Here is a 12,003-nt window from a genome sequence, read left to right as displayed (position 1 = left end):
TTAATAATTCAATCGTATTTATTGGGCACTTACTGTGTGCTGAGCACTGTACTATTACGAGGGTATTCATGAAGCGCTTACTACGTGCCGAGCATTTTTCTGAGCACTGAGGTAGAAATGGGTTCATCGGGCTAATGATGGTATTTATTAAGCGGCTTCGCGCTCATTTCTGGGGTCACCCAACCAACATTATTATTATTATTCATTCAATCGTATTTATTGGGCGCTTACTGTGTGCTCAGCACTGTACTATTATTATGGTATTTGTGAAGCGCTTACTATGTGCCGAGCATTTTTCTGAGCACTGAGGTAGGAACGGGTTCATCGGGTTAATGATGGTATTTATTAAGCGGCTTCGCGCTTATTTCCGGGGTCACCCAACCAACATTATTGTTATTATTATTATTATTATTCATTCATTCAATAGTATTTATTGAGCGCTTACTGTGTGCTGAGCACTGTACTATTATGATGGTACTTGTGAAGCGCTTACTAGGTACCGAGCATTTTCCTGAGCACTGAGGTAGAAATGGGTTCATCGAGTTAATGATGGTATTTATTAAACGCTTCACGCTCGTTTCCGGGGTCACCCAACCAACATTATTATTATTATTATTATTATTATTATTATTATTATTATTATTATTATTATTCATTCAATCGTATTTATTGAGCGCTTACTGTGTGCTGAGCACTGTACTATTATGATAGTACTTATGAAGCCCTTACTATGTGCCGAGCATTTTTCTGAGCACTGAGGTAGAAACAGGTTCAAGTTAATGATGGTATTTAATGATGGTATTTATTAAGCGCTTACTATGTGCCAAGCACTGTTTTAAGCACTAGGGGGGATACAAGGTGATCAGGTTGTCCCACGTGGGGCTCAGTCTTAATCCCCATTTTCCAGATGAGGGAACTGAGGCCCAGAGAATAATAATAATAACAATAATAATAATGGCATTATTAAGTGCTTAGAGGCCCAGAGAATAATAAAATAATAATAATAACAATAATAATAATAATAATAATAATAATAATGGCATTTATTAAGCGCTTACTTGTGAAGTGCTTACTATGTGCCATGCATTTTTCTGAGCACTGAGGTAGAAACGGGTTTATCAGGTTAATGATGGTATTTAATGATGGCATTTATTAAGCGCTTACTATGTGCCAAGCACTGTTCTAAGCGCTGAGGAGGTGACAAGGTGATCGGGTTGTCCCACGGGGGGCTCAGTCTTAATCCCCATTTTCCAGATGAGGGAACTGAGGCCCAGAGAATAATAATAACAATAATAATAATAATAATAATAGCATTTATTAAGTGCTTAGAGGCCCAGAGAATAATAATAATAATAATAATAATGACGGCATTTATTAAGCGCTTACTTGTGAAGTGCTTACTATGTGCCGTGCATTTTTCTGAGCACTGAGGTAGAAACGGGTTTATCAGGTTAATGATGGTATTTAATGATGGCATTTATTAAGCGCTTACTATGTGCCAAGCACTGTTCTAAGCGCTGAGGAGGTGACAAGGTGATCGGGTTGTCCCACGGGGGGGCTCAGTCTTAATCCCCATTTTCCAGATGAGGGAACTGAGGCCCAGAGAATAATAATAACAATAATAATAATAATAATAATAATAGCATTTATTAAGTGCTTAGAGGCCCAGAGAATAATAATAATAACAATAATGACGGCATTTATTAAGCGCTTACTTGTGAAGTGCTATGTGCCATGCATTTTTCTGAGCACTGAGGTAGAAACGGGTTCATCAGGTTAATGATGGTATTTAATGATGGCATTTATTAAGCGCTTACTATGTGCCAAGCACTGTTTTAAGCGTTAGGGGGGATACAAGGTGATCAGGTTGCCCCATGGGGGTCTCAGTCTTAATCCCCATTTTCCAGATGAGGGAACTGAGGCCCACAGAATAATAATAATAATGATAATGGCATTTATTAAGCGCTTACTTGTGAAGTGCTTACTATGTGCCGTCCATTTTTCTGAGCACTGAGGTGGAAACGGGTTCATCAGGTTAATGATGGTATTTATTAAGCGCTTACTATGTGCCAAGCACTGTTTTAAGCACTAAGGGGGATACAAGGTGATCAGGCTGTCCCAAGGGGGGGCTCAGTCTTAATCCCCATTTTCCAGATGAGGGAACTGAGGCCCAGAGAATAATAATAATAATAATGGCATTTATTAAGCACTTACTATGTGCAAAGCACTGTTCTAAGCGCTGGGGAGGTTACAAGGTGATCGGGAGGTCCCAAGGGGGGCTCACAGTCTTAATCCCCATTTTCCAGATGAGGGAACTGAGGCCCAGAGAAGTGAAGTGACTGGCCCAAAGTCACACAGCTGATAATTGGTGGAGCCGGGATTTGAACCCATGACAGCCGCCTCCAAATAATAATAATAATAATAACGGCATTTTATTAAGCGCTTACTATGTGCAAAGCACTGTTCTCAGCACTGGGGAGGTTACAAGGCAATCAGGGTGTCCCCCGGGGGGGGGGGCTCACTGCCTTAATCCCCATTTTCCAGATGAGGTCACTGAGGCCCAGAGAAGTGAAGTGCCTTACCCAAAGTCATGCAGCTGATAATTGGTGGAGCCGGGATTTGAACCCATGACCTCTGACTCCAAAGCCCAGGCTCTTTTCCACTGAGCCACGCTGCTTCTTGTAACCTCCCTGGGGCTTAGAACAGTGCTTTGCACCTAGTAAGCGCCTAACGAATACCATCACTATTATTATTATTATTATTATTATTATTATTAAAATGAGGGTGAAGACTGTGAGCCCTACGTGGAACAACCTGATTACCCTGTATCTACCCCGGCGCTTAGAACAGTGCTCGAGTGCTCGGTTCCTCTCCCCCTCTCCCCTGCCTTACCTCCTTCCCCTCCCCAGAGCACCTGTGTATACATATATATATGTTTCTACGTATTTATTACTCAATTTATTTATTTTACTTGTACATATTCTATTTGTTTTATTTTGTTAATATGTATGGTTTGGTTGTCTGTCCCCTTCCCCTCCCCATCACCCCCGCCTTACCTCCTTCCCCTCCCCACAGCACCTGTATATATATTTATATTTATATATATATATATATGTTTCTATGTATTTATTACTCAATTTATTTATTTTACCTGTACATATTTATTCTATTTATTTTATTTTGTTAATATGTATGGTTGGGTTGTCTGTCCCCTTCCCCTTCCCATCCCCCCGCGCCTTACCTCCTTCCCCTCCCCACAGCACCTGTATAGATATATATATGTTTGTACGGATTTATTACTCTATTTTACTTGTACATATTTATTCTATTTATTTTATTTTGTTAATATGTATGGTTTGGTTGTCTGTCCCCTTCCCCTCCCCATCACCCCCGCCTTACCTCCTTCCCCTCCCCACAGCACCTGTATATATATTTATATTTATATATATATATATATGTTTCTATGTATTTATTACTCAATTTATTTATTTTACCTGTACATATTTATTCTATTTATTTTATTTTGTTAATATGTATGGTTGGGTTGTCTGTCCCCTTCCCCTTCCCATCCCCCCGCGCCTTACCTCCTTCCCCTCCCCACAGCACCTGTATAGATATATATATATGTTTGTACGGATTTATTACTCTATTTTACTTGTACATATTTATTCTATTTATTTTATTTTGTTAATATGTATGGTTTTGTTGTCTGTCCCCTTCCCCTCCCCACCCCCCCCCCGCCTTACCTCCTTCCCCTCCCCACAGCACCTGTACATATGCTTATATGTTTGTACGGAGTTATTACTCTATTTATTTTATTTGTACATATTTATTCTATTTATTTTATTTTGTTAATCTGTTTTGTTTTGTTGTCTGTCTCCCCCTTCTAGACCGTGAGCCCGCTGTTGGGTAGGGACCGTCTCTAGATGTTGCCGACTTGGACTTCCCAAGCGCTTACTACAGTGCTCTGCGCTTAGTCCAGTGCTCTGCGCACAGTGAGCACTCAATAAATACGACAATGAATGAATGAGGGGATTTGTATTCCCTCACAAGTGCCTGACAAATGCCACCACTGTTATTCCTTGTCTCCCCCTTCTAGACTGTGAGCCCACTGTTGGGTAGTACAGTGCTCTGCGCACAGTAAGCGCTCAATAAATACGACAATGAATGAATGCCACAAATGCACTGAATGCACTGTTGGGTAGGGACCGTCTCTAGACGGTGCCGACTTGGACTTCCCAAGCGCTTAGTCCAGTGCTCTGCACACAGTAAGCGCTCAATACAACTGAATGAATGAACGAAGAAATAGTAAGCGCCTCACAAATACCACCACCGTTATTACTTGTCTCCCCCTTCTAGACCGTGAGCCCGCTGTCGGGTAGGGACCGTCTCTAGATGTTGCCAACTTGGACGTCCCAAGTGCTTAGTCCAGTGCTCTGCACACAGTAAGCGCTCAATAAATACGACTGAATGAATGAAAGTAAGCGTTCAATAAATATGACTGAGTGAGTGAATGTAGGAATAGTAAGCGCCACACAAATACCACCATTATTACTTGGACTTACCAACTTGGACTTCCCAAGCGCTTAGTCCAGGGCTCTGCACACAGTAAGCGCTCAATAAATATGACTGAATGAAGGAATAGTAAGCGCCTCAGAAATACCACCACTGTTATTACTTGTACTTACCAACTTGGGACTTTCCAGGCGCTTACTCCAGTGCTCTGCGCACAGGAAGTGCTCCATAAATACGATTGAATGAATGAATGAAAGTAAGTGTTCAATAAATATGACTGAATGAAGGAATAGTAAGCGCCTCACAAATACCACCACTGTTATTACTTGTACTCACCAACTTGTACTTCCCAGGCGCTTAGTCCAGTGCTCTGCGCACAGTAAGCGCTCAATAAATACGACTGAATGAATGAATGGGCTATTCATTCATTCATTCATTCAATCGTATTTATTGGATGTGAGGGGATGTGGACTAGTAAGCGCCTCACAAGTACCACCACTGTTATTACTTGTACTTCCCAAGCGCTTAGTCCAGTGCTCTGCGCACCGTAAGCGCTCAATAAATACGACTGAATGAATGAATGAAGGACTTCCCGGGCGCTTAGTCCAGTGCTCTGCACACAGTAAGCGCTCAATAAATACGACTGAATCAATGAAAGTAAGCTTTCAATAAATACGACTGAATGAATGAATGAAGGACTTCCCAGGCGCTTAGTCCAGTGCTCTGCACACAGTAAGCGCTCAATAAATACGACTGAATGAATGAATGAAAGTAAGCTTTCAATAAATATGACTGAATGAATGAATGAAGGACTAGTAAGCGCCTCAAAAATACCACCACTGTCATTACTTGTACTTCCCAAGCGCTTAGCCCAGTGCTCTGCGCACCGTAAGCGCTCAATAAATACGACTGAATGAATGACTTCCCGGGTGCTTAGTCCAGTGCTCTGCACACCATAAGTGCTCAATAAATACGACTGAATGAATGAAGGACTGGTAAGCGCCTCACAAATACCACCACTGTCATTACTTGTACTTCCCAAGCGCTTAGTCCAGTGCTCTGCGCACCGTAAGCGCTCAATAAATACCTGTATATATGTATATACCTGTATAAATGTATATGTTTGTACATATTTATTACTCTATTTATTTATTTATTTTACTTGTACGTATCTATTCTATTTCATTTTGTTAGTATGTTTGGTTTTGTCTCCCCCTTTTAGACTGTGAGCCCACTGGTGGGTAGGGACTGTCTCTATATGTTGCCAATTTGGACTTCCCAAGCGCTTAGTACAGTGCTCTGCACACAGTAAGCGCTCAGTAAATACGATTGATGATGATGACTGAATGGAGTAGTTATTACTGTTATTAACAGTAACACTGTTCTTACTTGTACTTCCCAAGCGCTTAGCCCAGTGCTCTGCGCACCGTAAGCGCTCAATAAATACGACTGAATGAATGACTTCCCGGGTGCTTAGTCCAGTGCTCTGCACACCGTAAGTGCTCAATAAATACGACTGAATGAATGAAGGACTGGTAAGCGCCTCACAAATACCACCACTGTCATTACTTGTACTTCCCAAGCGCTTAGTCCAGTGCTCTGCGCACCGTAAGCGCTCAATAAATACCTGTATATATGTATATACCTGTATAAATGTATATGTTTGTACATATTTATTACTCTATTTATTTATTTATTTTACTTGTACATATCTATTCTATTTCATTTTGTTAGTATGTTTGGTTTTGTCTCCCCCTTTTAGACTGTGAGCCCACTGGTGGGTAGGGACTGTCTCTATATGTTGCCAATTTGGACTTCCCAAGCGCTTAGTACAGTGCTCTGCACACAGTAAGCGCTCAGTAAATACGATTGATGATGATGACTGAATGGAGTAGTTATTACTGTTATTAACAGTAACCCTGTTATTACTTGTACTTCCCAAGCGCTTAGCCCAGTGCTCTGCGCACCGTAAGCGCTCAATAAATACGACTGAATGAATGACTTCCCGGGCGCTCAGCCCAGTGCTCTGCGCACCGTAAGCGCTCAATAAATGCCACTGAATGAATGAAGGACAAGTAAGCGCCTCACAAATACCACCACTGTCATTACTTGTACTTCCCAAGCGCTTAGTCCAGTGCTCTGCGCACTGTAAGCGCTCAATAAATACAACTGAATGAATGAAGGAATAGTAAGCGCCTCACAAATACCACCGTCATTACTTGTACTTCCCAAGCGCTCAGCCCGGGGCTCTGCGCACCGTAAGCGCTCAATAAATATGACTGAATGAATGACTTCCCGGGTGCTCAGCCCAGTGCTCTGCGCACCGTAAGCGCTCAATAAATGCCACTGAATGAATGAAGGAATAGTAAGCGCCTCACAAATACCACCGCTGTCATTACTTGTACTTCCCAAGCGCTTAGTCCAGTGCTCTGCGCACCGTAAGCGCTCAATAAATACCTGCATATATGTATATACCTATGTACATGTATATACCTGTATATATGTATATATGTTTGTACATACTTATTACTCTATTTATATATTTAATTATTTTGCTTGTACATATCTATTTTATTTTGTTAGTATGTTTGGTTTTGTCTCCCCCTTTTAGACTGTGAGCCCACTATTGGGTAGGGACTGTCTCTATATGTTGCCAATTTGGACTTCCCAAGCGCTTAGTACAGTGCTCTGCACACAGTAAGCGCTCAATAAATACGATTGATGATGATGACTGAATGAACGGAGTAGTTATTACTAACAGTAACACTGTTATTACTTGTACTTCCCAAGCGCTTAGCCCGGTGCTCTGCGCACCGTAAGCGCTCAATAAATACGACCGAATGAATGACTTCCCGGGCGCTCAGCCCAGTGCTCTGCGCACCGTAAGCGCTCAATAAATACGACTGAATGAATGAAGGACTAGTAAGCGCCTCACAAATACCACCACTGTTATTACTTGTACTTCCCAAGCGCTTAGTCCAGTGCTCTGCGCACCGTAAGCGCTCAATAAATACGACTGAATGAATGACTTCCCGGGCGCTCAGCCCAGTGCTCTGCGCACCGTAAGCGCTCAATAAATGCCACTGAATGAATGAAGGAATAGTAAGTGCCTCACAAATGCCACCACTGTCATTACTTGTACTTCCCAAGCGCTTAGTCCAGTGCTCTGCGCACTGTAAGCGCTCAATAAATACAACTGAATGAATGAAGGAATAGTAAGCGCCTCACAAATACCACCGTCATTACTTGTACTTCCCAAGCGCTCAGCCCGGTGCTCTGCGCACCGTAAGCGCTCAATAAATATGACTGAATGAATGACTTCCCGGGTGCTCAGCCCAGTGCTCTGCGCACCGTAAGCGCTCAATAAATACAACTGAATGAATGAAGGACTAGTAAGCGCCTCACAAATACCACCACTGTTACTACTTGTACTTCCCAAGCGCTTAGCCCGGTGCTCTGCGCACCGTAAGCGCTCAATAAATACGACTGAATGAATGACTTCCCGGGCGCTCAGCCCAGTGCTCTGCGCACCGTAAGCGCTCAATAAATACGACTGAATGAATGAAGGAATAGTAAGCACCTCACAAGTACCATCACTGTTATTACTTGTACTTCCCAAGCGCTTAGTCCAGTGCTCTGCGCACCGTAAGCGCTCAATAAATACCCGTATATATGTATATACCTGTATACATGTATATACCTGTATAAATGTATATGTTTGTACATATTTATTACTCTATTTTACTTGTACATATCTATTCTATTTTATTTTGTTAGTACGTTTGGTTCTGTCTCCCCCTTTTAGACTGTGAGCCCACAGTTGGGTAGGGACCGTCTTTATATGTTGCCAATTTGGACTTCCCAAGCGCTTAGTACAGTGCTCTGCACACAGTAAGCGCTCAGTTAATACGATTGACGATGATGACTGAATGAACGGAGTAGTTATTACTAACAGTAACACTGTTATTACTTGTACTTCCCAAGCGCTTAGCCCAGTGCTCTGCGCACCGTAAGCGCTCAATAAATACGACTGAATGAATGACTTCCCAGGTGCTTACTCCAGTGCTCTGCGCATCGTAAGCGCTCAATAAATACGACTGAACGAATGAAGGACTAGTAAGCGCCTCACAAATACCACCACTGTCATTACTTGTACTTCCCAAGCGCTCAGCCCAGTGCTCTGCGCACTGTAAGTGCTCAATAAATATGACTGAATGAATGACGGAGTAGTAAGCGCCTCACAAATACCACCACTGTTATTACTTGTACTTCCCAAGCGCTCAGCCCGGTGCTCTGCGCGCCGTAAGCGCTCAATAAATATGACTGAATGAATGACTTCCCGGGCGCTCAGCCCAGTGCTCTGCGCACCGTAAGCGCTCAATAAATACGACTGAACGAATGAAGGACTAGTAAGCGCCTCACAAATACCACCACTGTCATTACTTGTACTTCCCAAGCGCTCAGCCCAGCGCTCTGCGCACCGTAAGCGCTCAATGAATACGACTGAATGAATGAATGAATGAATGAAGGACTTCCCGGGCGCTCAGCCCAGTGCTCTGCGCACCGTAAGCGCTCAATAAATACGCCGGGATGACTGAACGAACGATTACTCTACTCACTGGAGCTGCAGGTGGAGGGGCAGGGCGACCTGGGGGGGCACGTTGAGGAAGCGCTCGCTGAGGATGAGCCCCACGGGCCGGGAGGCGTCCTCCAGGAAGTCGCGGAGCTGTTTGGCCGCCTGCCGCTCGCCGCTCTTTCGGCCCAGGTCCAGCAGCAGCGCTTTGATCTGCTCCACGCACGGCGTCCCCTGGAACCCAAGACCGGGGCGGCGTCAGACACCCCCCCCACCCCACCCCAGGGACCCGGGGCGGGGGGCGTTCCCCCGTCCCGTTAATAATAACGGCATCAGAGACGCAGCGTGGCTCAGTGGAAAGAGCCCGGGCTTTGGAGTCCGAGGTCACGGGTTCGAATCCCGGCCCCCCAACTTGTCCGCTGGGTGACTTTGGGCCAGTCGCTTCACTGCTCTGGGCCTCAGTTCCCTCATCTGGAAAATGGGGATGAAGACTGCGAGCCCCCCCGTGGGACCACCTGATCACCTTGTACCCCCCCCCAGCACTTAGGACAGTGCTTTGCACATAGTAAGCGCTTAATAAATGCCATCATTATTAGTATTTACTAAGTGCCCCCTCCCCTTCCCACCCCCCCGCCTTACCTCCTTCCCCTCCCCACAGCACCTGTATATACTTGTACTTCCCAAGCGCTTAGTACAGTGCTCTGCACACGGTAAGCGCTCAATAAAGAGCGGCGTGGCTCAGTGGGAGGAGCCCGGGCTTTGGAGTCAGAGGTCATGGGTTCGAATCCAGGCTCCGCCACATGTCTGCTGTGTGACCTTGGGCAAGTCACTTCACTTCTCTGAGCCTCAGTGACCTCAGCTGTAAAATGGGGATGAAGACTGGGAGCCCCACGTGGGACAACCTGATCACCTTGTATCCCCCCCAGTGCTTAGAACAGTGCTTTGCACATAGTAAGCGCTCAATAAATACGATTGAATGAATGAATAAATACGATTGAATGAATGAATGAATATGTATATAGGTTTGTAATCAATCAATCATATTTTTTGAGCGCTTACTGTGTGCAGAGCACTGGACTAAGCGCTTGGGAAGTCCAAGTTGGCAACATATAGAGACGGTCCCTACCCTACAGTGGGCTCACAGTCTAAAAGGGGAGAGATTTGTACAGATTTATCACTATTTATTTTACTGGTACATATTTACTATTCTATTTATTTTATTTTGCTAATATGTGTTGTTTTGTTGTCTGTCTCCCCCTTCTAGACTGCGAGCCCGCTGTTGGGTAGGGACCATCTCTATATTTATTTATTTTATTCGTACATATTCTATTTATTTTATTTGGTTGATGTTTTGTTTTGTTGTCTGTCTCCCCCTTCTAAACTGTGAGCCCACTGTTGGGTAGGGACCGTCTCTATATTTATTTATTTTACTTGTACATATTCTATTTATTTTATTTGGTTGATATGTTTGGTTTTGTTGTCTGTCTCCCCCTCCTAAACTGTGAGCCCACTGTTGGGTAGGGACCGTCTCTATATTTATTTTACTTGTACATATTCTATTTATTTTATTTGGTTGATATGTTTGGTTTTGTTGTCTGTCTCCCCCTTCTAAACTGTGAGCCCGCTGTTGGGTAGCGACCGTCTCTATATTTATTTTACTTGTACATATTCTATTTATTTTATTTGGTTGATATATTTTGTTTTGTTCTCTGTCTCCCCCTTCTAGACTGTGAGCCCGCTGTTGGGTAGGGACTGTCTCTATATTTATTTACTTTATTTGTACATATTTATTCTATTTATTTTATTTTGTTAATATGTTTTGTTTTGTTATCTGTCTCCCCCTTCTAGACTGTGAGCCTGCTGTTGGGTAGGGACCATCTCTATATTTATTTATTTGTACATTTTTTTTTATTTTGTTCATGTTTTGTTTTGTTGTCTGTCTCCCCCTTCTAGACTGTGAGCCCGCTGTTGGGTAGTGACCGTCTCTATATTTATTTATTTTATTTGTACATATTTATTCTGTTTATTTTATTTGGTTAATATGTTTTGTTCTCTGCCTCCCCCTTCTAGACCGTGAGCCCGCTGTTGGGTAGGGACCGTCTCTAGATGTTGCCAACTTGGACTTCCCAAGCGCTTAGTCCAGTGCTCTGCAAACAGTAGGCGCTCAATAAATACCACTGAATGAATGAATGAATGATCTAGCTTTACTTCTATTTATTCTGATGACTTGACACCTGTCCACATGTTTTGTTTTGTCAGCCGTCTCCCCCTTCTCGACTGAGAGCCCGCCGTTGGGTAGGGACCGTCTCTAGATGTTGCCAAATTGGACTTCCCAAGCGCTTTACTTATTTATTTATTTTACTTGTACATATTTATTCTATTTATTTTATTTTGTTAATATGTTTGGTTTTGTTCTCTGTCTCCCCCTTCTAGCCTGTGAGCCTGCTGGTGCATAGGGACCGTCTCTAGTTGTTGCCAATTTGTACTTCCCAAGCGCTTAGTCCAGTGCTCTGCACATAGTAAGCGCTCAATAAATACGATTGATTGATTGATTGATTAGTACAGTGCTCTGCACACAGTAAGCGCTCAATAAATACAATTGAATGAATGAATGAACGACAGGCCGCCAAGGCCACCCGCTCCGGGCACCGGGGACTGGAGGAGGCCCCCCGGGAGGCTGCCACTCCCAACCTCGCTCACCTTTCTCTCCGTTAAATTCAGGAGACTTATGAAGCCAAAGATCTCCTCTTCCTCATCAGCATCCTCCTCGTCCTCACTTTCTTCTGCGACATCTGTTTGCTGTTGGGGAGGAAAGGGAGAGAGAGGGATTGATTCACGCTCCCCTGATTTTTCCATTTTAATAGTATTTGCAAAGCGCTTACTATGGGCCGGGCACTGCACTAGGCGCTGGGGTG

The 12,003-nt window shown here is 43.6% G+C and overlaps 1 protein-coding gene across 1 annotated transcript in view; it reads right to left on the bottom strand.

The window, feature by feature from the left end:
• LOC119925550 (BRCA2 and CDKN1A interacting protein) overlaps nt 1–12,003 on the bottom strand; it is a 40,253-nt gene that overhangs the window by 11,333 nt on the left and 16,917 nt on the right. Inside the window, exons 4-5 of the mRNA XM_038743832.1 lie at nt 11,789–11,887; nt 9,135–9,322 (exon numbers count right to left, since the gene is read on the bottom strand). Coding sequence (XP_038599760.1) covers nt 9,135–9,322; nt 11,789–11,887 — 287 coding nt within the window. The remainder of the gene's footprint in view (nt 1–9,134; nt 9,323–11,788; nt 11,888–12,003) is intronic.

Source organism: Tachyglossus aculeatus, chromosome 3, assembly GCF_015852505.1.
Source record: "Tachyglossus aculeatus isolate mTacAcu1 chromosome 3, mTacAcu1.pri, whole genome shotgun sequence".
Classification (NCBI taxonomy): domain Eukaryota; kingdom Metazoa; phylum Chordata; class Mammalia; order Monotremata; family Tachyglossidae; genus Tachyglossus; species Tachyglossus aculeatus.
Note: the sequence above shows the minus strand (reverse complement) of the source record. Positions and strands in the feature narration are given on the sequence as shown.